The sequence below is a fragment of the Hemiscyllium ocellatum genome, chromosome 29 (assembly GCF_020745735.1).
Source record: "Hemiscyllium ocellatum isolate sHemOce1 chromosome 29, sHemOce1.pat.X.cur, whole genome shotgun sequence".
Taxonomy (NCBI): Eukaryota; Metazoa; Chordata; class Chondrichthyes; order Orectolobiformes; family Hemiscylliidae; genus Hemiscyllium; species Hemiscyllium ocellatum.
The window spans coordinates 44810851-44830178 of NC_083429.1; the positions used below are offsets into that span (position 1 = coordinate 44810851).

A 19328-nucleotide genomic window follows, 5' to 3' on the forward strand; every position below is an offset into this window, starting at 1 on the left:
CTGCCAGCTTTTTCAGTAATTTCTGGTTTTTTTTCCTGATTTACAGCATTTATAGTTCTTTTGGTTTTTGCTTTCTGAGGTGTTGTGCCTGCTGTAAGGTGGGAGGCACAGCAGCTAATTTGCTCACACCTAGCTCCCACAAACTGCAATGTCATCATAGCACTACCTGTTTTCACAATGTTAGTTTGAGGATGAATATGGGCCAGAACATTGAGGATACCCATACACCTCCTCTGTCCCCTTGTTTTTCTTCCAAATAGTAATATGGGATATTTTGCATCCACTGGAGAGGGAAGACAAGCCCTCAGTTTAACTTCTTATCTGGATGTCACTTGCAACAGTGTAGCACTCCTTCATAATGCATCAGTCTTGACTTTCTGTGCTAAAACATCAAAAACGAACATCACATTTTATACAGAAAGTGGTTAAGTACCTGGAATGCACTGCCAGATGTAGAAACAGAGACAATAGCAATGTTATAGAGTCATAGAGATGTATAGCATGGAAACAGACCCCTTGGTCAACCTGTCCATGCTGACCAGATATCCCAACCCAATCTAGTCCTACTTGCCAGCAACTGGCACATATACCCCCAAACCCTTCCTATTCATATACCCATCCAAATGCCTTCTAAATGTTGCAACTGTACCAGCCTCCACCACTTCCTCTGGCAGCTCATTCTATACCCATACCACCCTCTGTGTGAAAAAGTTGCCCCTTTGGTCTCTTATATCTTTCCCCTCTCACCCTAAACCTATGCCTTCTAGTTCTGGACTCCCCGACCCCAGAGAAAAGACTTTGTCTATTTATCCGATCCATGCCCCTCATAATTTTGTCAACCTCCTCGCATTTATTTGAATTAAACTCCATCTGCCACTTCGCAGCCCATTGGCCCATCTGATCAAGATCCTGTTGTCATCTGAGGTAACCTTCTGTCCACCAAACCTCCAATTTTGGTGTCATCTGCAGACTTACTAACCATACCTCTTACGCTTGCATCCAAATCATTTATATAAATGACAAAGAGTAGAAGACACCAATCCTTGTGATACTCCACTGGTCACAGGCCTCCAGTCTGAAAAACAACTCTCCACCACCACCTTTGAGCCAGATCTGTATCCAAATGGCGTCTTGACAGATACATGAATAGGCAGGGAATAGAGGGAAATAAATCACATAGAGACATTTTTTTTCAGTTTAGAAAGACATCATGTATCAGTGCAGGCTTGTTGGGAGAACACAATGACATAGAATGATTTTACCTTAAAACACTGAAGAAGACTATTCGACCCATTGGGTTTGTGCTAGTTCTTTGGAAGAACTATCCAATCAGATTAGATTAGATTTACAGTGTGGAAACAGGCCCTTCGGCCCAACAAGTCCACACCGACCCGCTGAAGCGCAACCCACCCATACCCCTAACCTAACACTACGGGCAATTTAGCATGGCCAATTCACCTGACCCGCACATCTTTGGACTGTGGGAGGAAACCGGAGCATCCGGAGGAAACCCACGCAGACACGGGGAGAACGTGCAAACTCCACACAGTCAGTCGCCTGAGTCGGGAATTGAACCCGGGTCTCAGGCGCTGTGAGGCAGCAGTGCTAACCACTGCATAGGGCAACCCCTGGAATCGCTTGTGAAACAGAAAGTTTATTCAGGATTGGGGAGTCTAGTAATCCAAACACACAGCATACTCATCGGAGAGAAGATCAAAATTTCTTCAGGGTGGGCCAGAGGAGCAACAGAGGGAAGAATAGAACATCTTCCAGGCACTCAGATTAATGCTAGAGGGGACATAGGTTCAAATCCCACCACAGCATCTGGTACAATTTGAGTTGTTAATAAATCTAGAATTGAAACTAGTCTCAGCAATGGTGGCTATGACAACAATCATGGATTGTCGAATTAATCCATTCTGGTTTACTAAAGGCCTTTAGGGAGGGAAATCTGCTAGTACAGACGCAATGGGTTGAATAGCCTTTTTCTGTTCTGTAAATTTTTAAATTCTACGGTCTTTACCTAGTCTGGTCTACAGGTGACTGCAGACCCACAGCAACCTACTTAACTCTTAATTGCCCTCTGAAATGGCAAGGGCAATCAGGGATAGGCTAATACTGGCCTGACCAGTGACGCCTACATTCAATGACAAAGAAAAATAGAAGTCACCCGATGGGAATTCAGTGGAGCTAAATCTCCTCTTTCAAAACAATCGCACTCCTTTTTGTGACACCATATTATTTTTTGTTGTGAACTGACCTGGAAGCAAAACCCAACCTTTCCTCTTTCAGAGGACGTGGGCTTTCACAAGAGGAGCAAATCAGGATTGGCAGTCTAATTTCAGTCCGTAGACAGTAATTAAATCCAAGGGGTAAATTTAAAATAAAGTGCCTCGCTAAAGCATGTAGATCGTTTCTTGAAAAAGAAATGCCAGAGGGAGCACATTTGGAGTTCTGAATAACAGAAGGTGCAATGCCTCTTTTAATTATTTTCCCTGTCTGAATGCTCGCGATAGCTTTAGTTCTGGTGTGTATGTGTATGTGTGGGTTTTTCTAGTTGGATGAGAAGAGGAGAGATACAGATATCCGTGGGTGAAATTGCAGCGACATATGGTGAGGAGAGCAGGCAGCGTGTTTCAGTTTCAGAGCGCCGCGATGTATCAAACTGCCCGCGGGTTACATTGTAGCGAGTAGGGGGGAACCCTGAAATTACCTCGGTCTCCCAGCGTGTGAAAGATTATCCACCTTTCCCCCTCACTAGTCTCCTTCCCCCTTCTCCATTCTAACTGATCTAAGCAGTTACAATTTTGGGAGGTCTCTCTCTTTCTCAAACCCCCGCCCCAATATTTAAGGGTAGCAATTTTGTTCATCCCTCTTTCCATCTGAAAGTCATTCGGGGGCTTTTATTGTTGGAGGGGTGGGTAGGTGGGGGGGCGTAGCGGGATTGATCTGGCTGGGTTCAGATGGGTGAGGTGGAACGGGAAAGAGTTCTGCCCGAGTGCAGTTTGAATTTGCAGGAATGTCTTCTCTGTGAGTGTTTTGTCTTGCATGTGTGGGGATTGGTTTGGGGGCATGACCTTAGCGTCTCTGGAACTCTGCCCCAGCACTGCCTCTCAGGTGTCGTGGAAATGCATCGGAAAGGAACAGTTGCATTTGTGTAGCGCCTTTTATGACACACCAATGGCGTTTTTAAGAGCTCTGCAGCCTATGAAGTACTTTTGAAGTCTAGCCGCTTATGTATTGTGCCAAATGTTGGGGACAGTTTGAGCTCAGGAAGCTCCCCAGAAGCAACAAGAGGAAAATGACAGAAAACAGATGACTTTGTGATGTTGATTAAGTGACCAACATTGACGAGGACACAGGAACACTTCTCTGTCCTTTTTTTTGAAATGATGTCATTGGTTTTTTTTTAACTTGAGAGGGCCTTGGTGTAATGCCTGACTTGAAAAATGGCATTTCTGACAGAGCAGGACCCTCTCTGTCCTGCACAGGGGAGGAAGTCTTGGCACTGAACTCATATGCTGAGTTGGTAATTTTGAAGGGCTTTGTTTGATGCTTGAAATTGTTCAGGGTGAATATTGCATGTGGATAGTTACATCCCACTCCCACTCTGAGAAACTGTCAGCTAAAAAGCAGTGTTCACTCTTTTTCGTCACTTACTTTTTCCCCATATCATGTTTTTTTTTCTATCCCAGCGTGTTTTGGAGTTGTTTATATGCAGGTCTATTCTTTCCATCGGTATTTCTGATCCAGGCCAGTCACCAGGAACACAGGGGCTCTTGTGCCAAGCTGGTTATATTGGCCAAAAAGTAAAATGCCAAATATTTTCCTGATTTGGAGGTGCTGGTATTGAACTGGGGTGTACAAAGTTAAAAATCACACAACACCAGGTTTATTTGAAAGCACTAGTTTTTGGAGCACTGGTCCTTTGTCGGGTATTTTCCTAGCACTGTATTTTCTTTTATATGGGATCCGTACAATGTTGAAACAGGCCCTTCGGCCCAACAAGCCTACACTTACTCTCCGAAGAGTGACCCATTCCCCTGACTAATGCACCTAACCTACACATCCCTGAACACTATGGTTCCCTGGCGCTGAGGCAGCAGTGCTAACCACTGAGCCACCGTGGCACTCTTTTTGATACATACCACCGCCAATCCATGAGAATTGCACTCGCTATTGGAGGAAGCAAACCATCCCAGGCTGGGGCAAGTGGTTTAACACCTGACATTTTTTCTAAATTTCATTGCTATATGTCATTTGCTACTTGTAAGTTATGTATTCATTCCTGCTTGCAAGTGGACTTAAACAAAAACCAGTTATCACCTCATCCCAGTGATGATTCCGTCAGAATAAATCTAAACAACATTTCACATCTGGAGTCATTCACTATCCTGTTTTAAGCCTTCCTCACTGGAACACTGTTATTCCTGAGACTGGTTAAAGTTTTAAACCTCCCTTCAGAGGCTGAGGGGTGACCTTATAGAGGTTTACAAAATTATGAGGGGCCATGGATAGGGTGAATAGACAAAGTCTTTTCCCTGGGGTCGGGGAGTCCAGAACTAGAGGGTATAGGTTTAGGGTGAGAGGGGAAAGATATAAAAGAGACCTAAGGGGCAACTTTTTCACGCAGAAGGTGGTACATGTATGGAATGAGCTGCCAGAGGATGTGGTGGAGGCTGGTACAATTGCAACATTTAAGAGACATTTGGATGGGTACATGTATAAGAAGGGTTTGGAGGGATATGGGCCGGGTACTGGCAGGTGGGACTAGATTGGTTTGGGATATCTGGTCGGCATGGACGGGTTGGATCGAAGGGTCTGTTTCCATGCTGTACATCTATGACTCTGACCTAACCTGGGTTCTCATTCATTGCAATAATGAGTGTATCACATTGTCATTTTTGAATAAGATGCTACAGTGTGAAAGTAAATGATCTCGAAAAGCAACATACTGCAGATGCTGGAAATCTGAAGTCAAGACAAAACAAAAAGCTGGAAAAGCTCACCAGGTCAGACAGCTAGTGGGTGACTCCCCTGAAATGGTAACTCTGTTTCTCTTCATAGATGTTTTCTGACCCAGAGACATTGTTAATGCAAAAGATTGCTTCTTGCAAAAGTAAAAATGCAGGATAGTTTTCAAAAATAGTGCTGTTAAACCCAGTTAAAAACCAAAAGAACTTCAGATGCCGTAAATCAGAAACAAAAACAGAAATTGCTGGAAAACCTTCAGTTTTGAGGAAGGGTCGCCAGACTTGAAATGTCAACTCTGATTGCTCTGCACAGATGCAGTCAGACCTGCTGAGCTTTTCCAGCAGCTTCTGTTTTTGTTTCTGTTGAACCCAGCGATCAGGTCATAGATCTCATTGCAATTTGTGGGAAGTTGTAACCCGTGCTGCCTGTCGCTTTTGCCTAAATTACAATAGTGATTGCACTTCAAACATACTTCTTTGGCTGTGGCACACTTTGGGAAATCCTTGGATTGTGGAAAAATACCGCTGAATAAATGCAGGGCCTGATTCTCAGATGGCCCTGGTGATAGAGTGGGTAAAGTCTCTGCTGCTGAGCTAGACGTGCCATGTTGCAGTCCTCCTCCAGGACTTGATGGTTGAGGAAGGTGAGTTCGTAACAAGATGGCCAGGAAGGTTGATTGTTAATCTGCAAGTCCTGCCCATACGTTGACAGCAGACTGTAAGAGTGGTCTGCTGGTTAGCCGTCATGCTTGATGCAGCATCATATCTCTCCTCCCTCTGGGTCCAGGCTCGTAACCTGTGCTAAGAGATGCAAGCTACAGAAGCAGAGACAACTCCTTTTTTTTCCCTGCTTTGTGCATTACCAGATGATGAAAGGATTCTATGTCTATTTCTTTTTGCTATATTTTCTCGACCTGAAGCAGGCTCAATTGCAGAAGCTTTGGTGACTCCCTAGTTTTTTTTCCACCGAGGATTGGTTCACTCAGTTGGCTGGATCCCTGTAATGGCTGTGGTAGTTCATAGAGTTCCTGCCTCTTTATCTTATAGAATGGATACCCTTAAACTATTCACAAGCGATTGTCTCTCTTTAATGAAGAGAAATGTCTATGGTCCATTGTGGACTTGGTTCCTTACTTTATTCCATCAATTAGGAGTCTCTTTTGACGTGCCAGGCAAAACTAATCTGATACCCTCACGTACACTTTTAACAGAGATGCTTGGCTGATGAGCACAGAACATACTGCACAGAAACAGGCCATTCAGCCCAGTTAGCTGTGCTGGGGAACAAAACAGAGAAAACTAAGGCCCCACAACAAGAAGTAGTCTTTGGCCTGTCAACATTTTAATTGATTGATAAATCAATTGTGGTGTGAGTTTATACCTGAAGTGGAGGCTGGTGCAATTGCAACATTTTAAAGGCATCTGGATGGGTATATGAATAGGAAGGGTTTGGAGGGATATGGGCCTAGTGCTGGCAAATGGGACTAGATTAGGTTAGGCTATCTGGTCAAAATGGACGAGTTGGACTGAAGGGTCTGTTTCTGTGCTGTTTATATCTCTATGACTCTATAAGCAGCACTTTGGAGATCTAACCCTTGTTTACAAATCAACTGAAGCAATGACAAACAATGTTATTTTAAAAGTATTTAACATCTAGTCTAAACCTTGTCTGTTCTACATGTTTTGATTGCAGTCAAAAGTCATATTGTTGTTCCATTGATTCTGGATTTATAAAATGGAAATTAGTGCAGAATATGTGTTAATTTATGTTTGCTCTAACTGAAGGTTTATTATTTGGTTATCTGGTTTTAGAAATAAAGACTATTTTTTTTACCTAATTGGATGAATGCCTGCAACAGAGATTTCGAAGGGACAGTTTGGTCTTTTATTTGCCAATTTCCTTTCCTGTTGAGGGTAACCCTTTTACTGGGAGTATAGTTTCACAAGCAGCCCCGATCTCAGAACCTTGCTAAGATGAACATGATTCATTACGTGAGCCTTGGCCATGAGTATCAGCCAGCTATTTGACCATGTGTGCATCACAATTGAATCTGATCCTTTACTCACTGTTTATTCATGCCCACCCTTTGCAGGAATTTCTCCTGAGTGATTCAGGACTTGTAATGACCCTTGAAGCCCAGCTTGATATCTGCTTTGGCAGAACTCACCCAGTTTAGCCCTCTCTGAGCATTTAACATCATGTGATTTTTGTGTTGTAGCTGTCAAGATATACTTTCTCCTTTAATTAAAAAAAAATTGCATTGTGTAGTTCCTTTCACATTCTGAGGTTATTTCAAAGCATTTTACAGACCATGATCTGTTCTTGAATTGTAATCACTGTGAAAACACAGCGACCAATTTCCTCACAGCAAGATCCCACAAGTAGCAATGTGTTAATGACCACATAGTTTGTTTTTGTGGTGTTGTTTGGTGCATTAATGTTGGTTACAACATTATAAGAGACCATTAGATGTTGGAACAGAATTAGACCGTTTGGCCCATTGAATCTGATTCGCCATTCAATTGTGGCTGATATGTTTGTCAATCCCATTCTCCTGCCTACTCCCTGTAACCCTCGATTCCCTGACTGTTCAAGAACCTACCATCTCTGTACCGAAGACACTCAATGCCTTTGCCTCCACAGCCCTCAGCAGCAATGAGTTCCATGATTCATCACCTTGTAGCTGAAGAAATTCCCCCTCATTTCCATTCTAAAGGGTCGTCCCTTCACTCTGAGACTGTGCCCTGTGGTCCTTGTCACTCCTAATCGTGGAAACATTTTCTTCATTCCAACTCTACCCAGGCCTCCGTATTCGCTAAGTTCCAGTGAGAACCCCACTCATCCTTCTAAACTCCATAGAGTACAGGCAAAGAGGCTTGAATTGCTCCCTATATGACAATCTCTTCATCCCCAGGATCATTCTTGTAAACCTCTTCTGGACCCTTCCAAAACCAGCGCATCCTTCCTTGGATAAGGGGCCCAAAACTGCTTACCAGGGAGAACCTTCCTGCTTTTCTGTAAAGCAGTCCCATGAGAGTTTCTTAATGCCTAACTAAAAGGGCAGATAGAGGTTTAGCACCTCATCTGAAAGGTAACATTGCCAACAGTGCAGAATTTCTTCAAACCTGCACTGGAGGTTTTGTAGCAGGCTCTGGAGTTAGTTGCTCAGTTGGTTGGACAGCTGGTTTGCAATGCAGTGTGAAGCCATTAGCAAGTTTCCATTCCTGCAATGGTTGAGGTTACCGTGAAGGACTCGGCTTCTCAACCTCTCCTCTTGCCCAAAGTGTGGGGACTCTTAGGGTAAACCACCACCCATGGTCCCTGTCTGATGACAGAGAAGCCCTAGTTAGACTGTGGTGACGTTTCCTTGTGTACGCTGGCTTGCTGCAGTCTGTAATAATGTTCTACCTTCTCTCACGTGCTGTTTCTAGTTCATGGGACAGTTCAGGAATAAGACCAAAAAGCAATATCTTGTGCCATTAAAAGAACCACTATAATATCTTGTGTATGTGTTATATTAGATATAGAGCTATGCAGTGTTACAGCACAGAATGAGGAATTTCACCCTTTTGAATCTGCATCAGTTATCAAGCACCTATCTATTTTAAGCCCATTTCCCTGTATTTGGCCCATAGTCTTTTATACAATGTCATTTCAAGTGTTTGCCCAAATACTTTTAAGGATTTCTACCTTGATGAACCTTTCAGGCAGTGAGTTCCAGATGCTCATCACCCTCTGGATAAAATAAATTCCTTCTAAATATCCTCTAAACCTCTTGCCCCCTACCCTAGGTCCATGACCTCTGTTAATTGACCGGTCTACTAAGGGAGAAAGCAAGGACTGCAGATGTTGGAGATCAGAGTCGAAAAGTGTGGTGCTGGAAAAGCATAGCCGGTCAGGCAGCTCCTGCACCTCAGATGCTGCTTGATTGGCTGTGTTTTTCCAGCACCACACTCTTTGGTTTACTTAGGGAAAAAGTTTATTCCTATTGATCTTAGCCATACTCTTCATACTTTCCAATCTGCTGCAAGGAAAATATCTCTCACCCATGTAACCTCTCTTTGTAGCTGGGCGAGATCCTGGTGAATTTCCTCCGCACTTTCACCAGTGCAATCACGTCTTTGCTATAGTGTAGTTACCAGAGCTGCAAACAGTGCTCCAGCTGTGGTTTTACTAATGCGCTATACAGCTCAATCATAACCTCCCAGCTCTTGTATTCTGTGTCTCGACTAATAATGGCAAGTATCCCATGTCTTCTTGACCACCCTGTCCTGTTGCCTAACACATATTGAAGTGTATTTGCATAATTTTAGAGCTATTTCAGGAAAACGTTTGTAAGGTTATAAAGTTGGTTGTTGATAGTGTCTTTACTTCCAGTACTTGCAATGTTTGAATGCATTATTCTAACTTAGAACCTTTTAATTACAGAAATCTGTGACCATGAGGTCTTCAATATCAGTTGGTAAGTATTTTAAAAATCATTTTTGATATAATTTTGATATCATTTTTGGATCATTTGGAATCTCTTTTGGTGTAGAAGTGATGAACTCACGGCATGGTTAGAAACATGGGACTGGGATATCATAGCAATTACAGAAACATGGTTCAGGGATGGGCAGGACTGGCAGCTGAATGTTCCAGGATACAAATGCCACAGGAATGATCGAAAGGGAGGCAAGAGAGGAGGGGGATTGGCATTTTTGATGAGGGATAGCATTACAGCTGTACTGAGGGAGGATATTCCCAGAAATATATCCAGGGAAATTATTTGGGTGGAACTGAGAAATAAGAAAGGGATGGTCTCCTTATTGGGATTGTACTATAGACCCCCTAATAGTCAGAGGGAAATTGAGAAACAAACTTGTAAGGAGTTCTCCGCTGTCTGTAAGAATAATGTGGTTATGGTAGGGGATTTTAACTTTCCAAACATAGACTGGGACTACCATTGTGTTAAAGGTTTAGATGGAGAGGAATTTGACTTACTGTTGGGAAATAAAGCAGGGCAGGTGACTAAGGTGTCAGTGGGGGAGCACTTTGGGGCCAGTGACCATAATTCTATTAGATTTAAAATTGTGATGAAAAAGGATAGACCAGATCTAAAAGTTGAAGTTCTAAATTGGAGAAAGGCCAATTTTGACGGTATTAGGCAAGAACTTTCAAAAGCTGATTGGGGGCAGATGTTCACAGGTAAAGGGATGGCTGGCAAATAGGTAGCCTTTAGAAATGAGATAACAAGAATCCAGAGAAAGTATATTCCTGTCAGGGTGAAAGGAAAGACTGGTAGGTATAGGGAATACTGGATGACTAAAGAAAACGAGGGTTTCGTTAAGAAACAGAAAGAAGCATATGTAAGGTATAGCCAGGATAGATCGAGTGACTCCTTAGAAGAGTATAAAGAAAGTAGGAGTATACTTAAGAGGGAAAATCAAGAGGGCAAACAGGGGACATGAGATAGCTTTGGCAAATGGAATTAAGGAGAATCGAAAGGGTTTTTACAAATACATTAAGGACAAAAGGGTAACTGGGGAGAGAATAGGGCCTCTGAAAGATCAGCGTGGAGCCGCAGAAAATGGGAGAGATACTAAATGCGTATTTTGCATCAGTATTTACTGTGGAAAAGGATATGGAAGATATAGACTGTAGGGAAATAGATGGGGACATCTTGCAAAATGTCCATAATACAGAGGAGGAAGTGCTGGATGTCTTGAAACAGGTGAAGGTGCGTAAATCCCCAGGACCTGATCAGGTGTACCTGAGAACTCTGTGTGAAGCTAGAGAAGTGATTGCTGGGCCTTTTGCTGAGATATTTGTATCATCGATAGTCACAGGTGAGGTGCCGGAAGACTGGAGGTTGGCAAATGTGGTGCTACTATTTAAGAAGGGTGGTAAGGACAAGCCAGGGAACTATAGAAAAGTGAGCCTGACGTCAGTGATGGGCAAGTTGTTGGAGAGAGTCCTGAGGGACAGGATGTACATATGTTTGCAAAGGCAAGGACTGATTAGGGATAATCAACATGGCTTTGTGCTAGGGAAATCATGTCTCACAAACTTGATTGAGTTTTTTGAATAAGTAACAAAGAGGATTGATGAGGGCAGAGCGGTAGATGGGACCTATATGGACTTCAGTAAGGCGTTCGACAAGTCTCCCCATGGGAGACTGATTAGCAAGGTTAGATCTCACAGAATACAGGGAGAACTAGCCATTTAGATACAGAACTGGCTCAAAGGTAGAAGACAGAGGGTGGTGGTGGAGGGTTGTTTTTCCGACTGGAGGCCTGTGACCAGTGGAGTGCCACAAGGACCGATCCCCTACTTTTTGTCATTTACATAAATGATTTGAATGCGAGCATAAGAGGTACAGTTAGTAAGTTTGCAGATGATACCAAAATTGGAGGTGCATTGGACAGGGAAGAGGGTTACCTCAGATTGCAACAGGATCTTGACCAGATGGGCCAATGGGCTGAGAAGTGGCAGATGGAGTTTAATTCAGATAAATGTGAGGTGCTGCATTTTGGGAAAGCAAATCTCAGTAGGACATATACACGTAATGGTAAGGTCCTAGAGAGTGTTGCTGAACAAAGAGACCTTGGAGTGCAGGTTCATAGCTCCTTGAAACTGGAGTCGCAGATAGATAGGATAGTGAAGAAGGCGTTTGGTATGCTTTCCTTTTTTGGTCAGAGTATTGAGTACAGGAGTTGGAAGGTCATGTTGCGGCTGTACAGGACATTGGTTAGGCCACTGTTGGAATATTGCGTGCAATTCTGGTCTCCTTCCTATTGGAAAGACATTGTGAAACTTGAAAGTATTAATAAAAGATTTACAAGGCTGTTGCCAGGGTTGGAGGATTTGTGCTATAAGGAGAGATTGAACAGGCTGGGGCTGTTTTCCCTGGAGTGTCGGAGGCTGAGTGGTGACCTTTATAGAGGTTTACAAAATTGAGGGGCATGGATAGGGTATATAGGCAAAGTCTTTTCCCTGGAGTGGGGAAGTCCAGAATTAGAGGGCTTAGGTTTAGGGTGAAAGGGCAACTTTTTTTGCACAGGGTGGTATGGGTATGGAATGAATTAGCAGAGGAAGTGATGGAGGCTGGAACAATTGCAACATTTAAGAGGTATTTGGATGGGGATATGAATGGGAAGGATTTGGATGGATATGGGCCAGGTGTTGGCAGGTGGGACTAGATTAGGTTGGGATATCTGGTTGGCATGGACGGGTTGGACCGAATGGTCTGTTTGCATGCTGTACATCTCTATGACTCTATCTGTTTTAAGTATTTTAAGGTAGGTTATTCATTTCTGTTTGTCTGCAGCTGCCATATCAAACCCCATACTTCTGTGATTGTGGCTGTTTAAATGCTGCTCCAGGTGTTAGCTTTAACCTGTGTGTGTGAGAGAGAAAAAATATTATCGAGAGGCTCTTGTGCTGAAGCTACCACATGGTGGTGGGTAACCAAGAAATTCTCTTGCTCCTAGAGTAGGCATCTTGGAAAGATTTATGGATTGATTTCTCAATGTGTTTGGTTGCCTTTCACGGCCATCAAATTCTGAGATGGGGCTTGAAGCCATAGCTTCTGATCCAGACATAGTGGCACTATATACTGCTCCATGAGATCCAAGACCACTTAGTCATGACTTGTAGTGTCTATTCTTCACTTGGAATTATAGAATCCCTTTAGTGCAGAAAGAGGCCATTTGGCGCATTGACTGTGCACCAATCCCCCAAAGAGCATCCCCAATGAGATTCCCCCCCCCCCACCTTATTTCTCATTTTCCATGGTTAATCCAATGAGCCTGTGCATCCCTGGGCACTACAAGACAATTTATCATGACCAATCCATCTAATCTGCACATCTTTGGACTGTGGGAGGAAACTGGAGCATTTAACAAAAGCCCATGCATACACTGGAGAAGGTGCAAACTCTGCAGTCAGTTGCCCAATGCTGGGATTGAACCAGGGTCTCTTTGGTACTGTGAGACAGCAGTGCTAATGGTGCCACCTCATGTAGGTATGGATGGTACCTGAGACTGCTGTGGCCTGTGTGCTTCAGTTTTATATCAATCACAATTTCTATTGAATGTCAATAGATTATCTCAAGGTAATTTGCTGGAGCATTATAATTGCAAAATATGACAGTCATCCAGGCCAAAGAGACAGTTTTTAGAAGTATCTTGAAAGTGGAATGGAAGGTATTTCAGAGCTTGGAGCAAGGTAACTGAAGACTCAGCTGTTATTGGAGGAGTGATTAACATCAGGAATTCTTCAGATACCAGAGTTAGTTGAGCAGATATCTTGGAGACTTGAGGGCCTGGAGGAGTTTACCAAGACAGGAAGGGATGAGGCCATGTAGGGATTTGAAAACAAGCAAAGATTTATAAAATTAAGGTGTTGTCAGTGTGGTCTGTGAGTGCAGGGGGCACTAAGTGAACGGGACTTAGTGAAAGTAAAGATGTGTTGTTATACTTTGGTTCGAATTAATTTTATGAAGAGTTGAATGTCAGAGATGCTGATGAAATAGCAAAGTATCGAGGGAATAAAAGAAGGAAAAAGAGTTTTGGCAGCAGATGAGCCAAAGCAGGGGTGAAATCAAATGATGTTACAAAGGTGGAAAAAAACTGGTCTTCCTGATGGTGCAGCTCTAAGGTCAGCAGATTATCGTGAGGTTACATAGACAACCAAGGCTGCAAACCTAGACTGGTTTAACTTCAGACAGTTGCCAAGTAGAAAGCTAGAGTCAGTACCTAGAGAATAGAGTTTGGAGCAGGGTGTGAAAGCAATGTCATCAGTTTTCTCAACATTAATTAGAAGAAAATTCTGCTCATCCAATTCTGGGTGTTAGAGAAGCAGTCTGATCACTTAAAGATGGTAATGAGATGGAGCTCAGTTCTGTCGGTATACACTCAACAACTAACTTTCAGGTGATATCACTGAGGGGCAGTGCATATTTGAGAAAGGGGGGGGGGCAATGATAGGTCATTGCAGAATGCCAGTTAATGACGTGGGAGCAAGAATTGAAGCCATCGTGGGTGATTCAACAACCAAGTGAATTTGTCTGATTTGTATTCATGTGTTTGCCTATGCCACATTCTCTGTTGACTGTTCTAGCCCAGAATTGTGCTGTAACTGTTCTTTGGTGAGGATACCACAGTTTCAGGGCAGACCACGAACCATTAAATAATTCAGCCTCCAGCACTGTATTCTTTCATTAATCCAAAGTCTACAGTATGAAAGATTATATTGAGTTCTGAATTTTGGCCTCAGAATGCAGGGCATTGCAAATTTAGTTTTGCAGGAGAAGAGATACTGTGTTCAACTGCCTGCTGCAAACACAGACTGTTGTGTGGTAGAGGCAGTCACAGCAGCTGAGACCATTGTTGTGCAATGCATTCTAACTCAATATGGTTCCAATATGAGCATATTGTAATAGCAATGATTGAGAGAACATGCAAGCATCTAAGTTGCCAATTTTGGTACTTAAAACATAAGCCCCTGTTAATACACTGAAGTTGAAGGTGCCAGAGTTACATATGGGAAATATTAATATGCCATTTAAAACTCAAATGGGTGAACATAAAAATCATTCTTCTCACATCCTGTTGTATTCAAATTTTCCCATGTTTTCTCATTTCTTTAGAAGAGATGGCTTCTGACTGGTGCAAGATGACATCAGAGCGCTATTTGCAACACTGTCACCTCACTTTTATAAATGCATTTAATGAGCTCCTCTTCAGTCAGCAACATGAGCCAACAAGATACCTCAAGTGGGCCCAGGAAGGACTGCTGCTCAGTAAAAAAGTGTAAGTTTTGTATTTTTAAAAAATGCACAGCACATTAAAGAGAGCCATGGTCCAGACTGAAATTACTAATGTTCTCCATCATTTCTTCTCTGGAACTGACAGCATCTTTGGGAGTCACGTGTGTAGGATATTGTAGAAATACAGGTGTTCCTGTCAATGCTTCCAGACGAATGGACTCTTGAGGTTGCTTCAGATTACAATTAACAGCAAAATTTGAATAAATGTGATCTTCCACTCTTAAATCCCGAGTATCACTATAAACCGCTGGAATTGTATTAGTGATAAGGTGGAAGTGACCTCATGGACGTGGGTGTTATAGATGTGACACATACACATAACTGTGTGTATTTGGTGTCAATTTCACTTGATGTCTGATTTCCACAGCAGTGAATACAAATCACTGGAGTCTTCGAAATTACATTCTTAGTCCTCAATGTGCTCATTAGTAATGCAGTGTTAAAGGATTCCTGGTTAGTGTGTGACTTTTCAATGGTTCCTGGATGATGGAAGAATCTGACATCAGCTTTAATCTTTAGTAAATTCTAATAAATAAGAAGAAACACGTACTTCCAGGAAATGTCATTGTAAAGAAACCAGATATTTTAATTGCATCTTTTCATTTAAATCCTGATATGAATATGTTTTAATCCCTGTTATAATACAGTTCAGCTTCTAGTAGGAGCTCTGGGAATAGGGTGAAGAGGATAGGGTTGATTCAGCAGGATAATACAATTGTGACAGCTTGAATGGTCTCTTTGACTGTGTTGTAAAAATGTTAAGATATATTCGTACATCTTCCATAGTGCAGGTCGCATTGAGTCAGAGAAGAGAGTGTTTTGTAGCAATAGTGGTGTTAAATGCCACGTATGAGACAACATCAGAGCCACTGAATTACAGTGACTCAATAAGTCAAAGCCCATTTTTTATGAAATGCTTTTGTAGGATTTCTAAAGATTTTTTTTAGGATTGCATTCTGTGATTTTCATTTTTAATTACGGTGTGAAACCATAAATGAATCAGCTTTGTTGTACATGTACAATTCTTTTCCTATTTGTGTTTAATTGTTGTGTACTTTTTATGAGCTTTAGAGCTAAGCACAGACAGTGAAGTGCTGTGTAAGCTGCACCTGTTGGAGTTCGAAACCGTTGCGCTGGGGATGGTCTTGACCTTTGGTGGAAATGGGATGAAAGCCTTAGAGCTTGACAGCACTAGAGTCAGGTTTTGTAGATGCAGTGATACAATGGGTCATCCTTTAGTCTGAATATGACTTCCTTGTTATTTGAGTTAATAAGACCAGAGGGTATGGTTTTCAATTAGTGAAGGCTGCATTTAGAACTGAAATTAGCAAGAATTTTTTTATTGTAAGATAATGAATGTTTGGAATTTCTCTTTCCTTTTCCGCTCACAGGATGTGGGCATTGCTGTCTAAGCCAGCATTGTCACTCAATCCTAATTGCCCTGGAGAAGGCATTGATAAGACACCTTCCTGGCCCTTTGCATTCTATGTGGTGTAGGGACATCCACACTGTGCTGAGGGAGGGAGTTCCAGACTTTTCAGACAGTGTCAGTGAGGAAATAGTGATATTGTTCCAAATCACAATGCTGTGTGGCTTGGAGGGGGACTTGGTGTGGTGTCCCCATGCATCTGCTGCTCTTGTTTTTCGAGGTAAAGGCCACGTGTTTGGAAGGTGCTGTTGAAGGAGCCTTGAGTTGCTGCAGGACTGTACATCTTGTAGGTAGTTTCCAGCTGCTGCCACTGTGTGTTAGTAGTGGAGGAGTGAATCCTGAGGGTAATGGGCAGGACAGGCACATTTAAAGCAGAGCTATTGGTCACATTCAGATCTAGACTGGGAAGTGTTTATGTATTGAGGGTTGTGCTTTGGTGGTCCTCTCCTTGGCTACCATGATGTCAGCACAGGATAACCTTTAAAGTATCATTCCAGGTTTGTCTTCTACAAGCTATTTAATACGTTGTACACCAATGGTATTCACCCTTAACCTTCTCTTGAAATGCTTGAAGTTAATATTAAGAGTTGGTTTAGGGATTGAACAACGATGGCTCTGAATCAGAATAGGGGGTGGGGAGAAGAAAATCAAAACAGGATTCCTTTTCTGTTGCTTCAGTCCAATTTTGTTAACCCTCCAGGAAGTGACGTGCTTTCCTTGTCCCCCAAGCGGCAGTCAAAGCAGGGCTCTTGATCCATTTGTGGGAATGTCCCTATGTCTGGACTTGGAGCCCTGGGCTCAAGCCCCAACTGCTCAAGAGATGTGTAATAAGAGATGTGATTAGGAAAATATCTGCATCAGTCAACTCTTGTCATAGAGGTATCATTAACAACCACTGAGTTAGTAGGTCAGCCCTTAAACAATGCCTGACATAATTAGTCTAGTCCCTCTCTTAGCTTAAAAGCACTTCCAAAATCTCACCTTCTCCTGTTGCTGTGTTCCTTGGGAAGGCTGTGACTGTCCTTCTAAGACAGGAGCAATATCCTGGCTTGCATCGAATCTGTTGACAAAAGGAGCTGGAGCTGTGCCCTGAGCATTGTGGAGATTGTGTAGGAGTTCCAGCGGCAGTTTTCACACCCATTGCTTTATGTTAAAATTAAACACCCAGCTAATGACTGTGTGCAATAAAAATAAAATTCGTACCTTTCAACTCTTTGTCTTGTTAGTACACAAGGTTGCTTACTCTGGTTAGATGTATTCCTGGATCTTTCAGCACGTGAAGTACCCCTCCCCCATCCAACCACCTTACCCAGTCAAATAGCCTTTATTCTCGGTCACCACTATTTTTACAACCAATAAACAAATTGAACAAAACCTCTGCACTTTTTCACTCTGGTTGGTTGCTGAAGAGATTAAGCTTTAATTCATGGAGACTCCAGTATAGTCCTGGAGGGTTGTCTTGGAGGGTTGTCTAGAGGTGGAAGTCTTGGTCCCCAGAGCATTGTCAAAAAGACAGCAGACAAGATTCTGAGGGGGCTTGGCAGAGTGGATGCTGAGTCTCCTCTCCTAGGAGGTTGAGGGGAGGCACACTTTCAAAATCAGGCTTCTCTCATATCAAAACAGGGATGACAAGGAATTACGTCTCTGATCGTTAGTGTCTGGAATTCCCGCCCCCAACCAGGAGACTGGGTTCATTGAATATGTTTAAGGCTGATATAGACAGACTTTTGATTTTAATCCAGATATTTCCTAATCAGCCTATTCCGAGATGTTTTTACACACCCCTGGAAAAGGTCTCTTGCCTCAGAGATGGTAACACTACCACTGCACCGGCAGAACCCTAAAATAAAACCACGCCTTGGTATAGATATTTTTAATCAGATGTGTTACAATAAATTGTCTGTGGCAGGTGGGATTTGAACCTGGACCTTCTGACTCAGAGGTAGGGGCACAACTATTGCATAACATGAGACAAGTAGGAAAATGGAGGTCAAGGTCAGGTCAGATCAGCCATGAGCTTATTGACCAGTGGGCTAGATTTGAAGAGCCAAATGACCTCCTCCTGCTCTAACTTCTTATTTTCTGAAGTTTTTACTGTTTCAAGGGTGATCAGCCCATGTGTCACAGCCTGGTCTCAAAGCATGCACGCATTTTTCTCCTTGTTTTGTTCGCTTGTCATTTTTTTATCTCCAAAAATGTGGCTTAAAACCTCTGGCAGCCTAAACTAGGCCCTAAATCCTAGATTTGTCTGCCCAAACATAAACATTTGGCTCATCCCCACATCCCTTCCCTTGCCACCACCACCCTCCCATCAAAAAAACATTCTGCAACTTGGTTGGAACATTGTGTTCCTGACTGAATTTGAAGGGACACATTCTGTGAACAATTACTTTGCATCAAATTCTTTAGCTGTGACAATTGGCAGCTGGATTCTGTTTCAACCTCTCAGCAAATGCCATTTTATTGTCCCAAGAAATTTGGAGTTTGCACCCTGCTCTGCCAGTTGGTGAGCTTATTTGGAGATTGTCTACTGCAGGAGACAAAGCCCAGGTAGCTCTGAGCTGGGATGGCCTTGTGCTCAAGTAGGGATTATGGACCTTTGGTCATAGAAGGATCATTGAGCAGCTGAAAGCAGGTGATTAATTAATCTGGAAAAATTCTTCCAGTTATTCTAAACTCTTCCCCCAAAGGGGATTGGAAATAATTGCAAACTGCAGGAGTTGCAAATCCAGATCCAGTTTATCTCCGTCCTTGCCAGTTATCTATCATCTTTATTTTATTCATTTTTGAGTGGGTGTCACTGACAAAACTAATGTTTATTGCCCATTTCTTGTTGCCCTAAAGAAGAGATTTTACTCGGTGACTCGCTCCATTGCTGCAGTTAGGAATTTGACCCAGAGATCTGTGACTCTGAGCTGATGTACAGTACGGTGGAATATGATTGTGTGTGTGTGTGTGTGTGTGTGTGTGTGTGTGTGTATGAAAGAAGAAGAGCAAAGTCTTGCATTTATGTAGCACCAGGCTTGAAATGTAGTGGCCTCAAATTGTGTACAGAAAGCACCCACAGCAGTGGTATGATCATGACTAGACAGGCAAAAGTGAGGACTGCAGATG

At 42.7% G+C, this 19328-nt stretch overlaps 1 protein-coding gene across 1 annotated transcript in view; it reads left to right on the forward strand.

Moving 5' to 3' along the window:
• Nucleotides 1-2569: 2569 nt before the first annotated feature.
• The window catches only part of LOC132829533 (E3 ubiquitin-protein ligase DZIP3-like), a 118192-nt gene continuing 101433 nt past the window's right edge, over nucleotides 2570-19328 (forward strand). Inside the window, exons 1-3 of the mRNA XM_060846758.1 lie at nucleotides 2570-2613; nucleotides 9403-9436; nucleotides 14606-14768. Of these exons, the coding sequence (XP_060702741.1) occupies nucleotides 2611-2613; nucleotides 9403-9436; nucleotides 14606-14768 (200 nt within the window). The 5' untranslated portion in view covers nucleotides 2570-2610. The remainder of the gene's footprint in view (nucleotides 2614-9402; nucleotides 9437-14605; nucleotides 14769-19328) is intronic.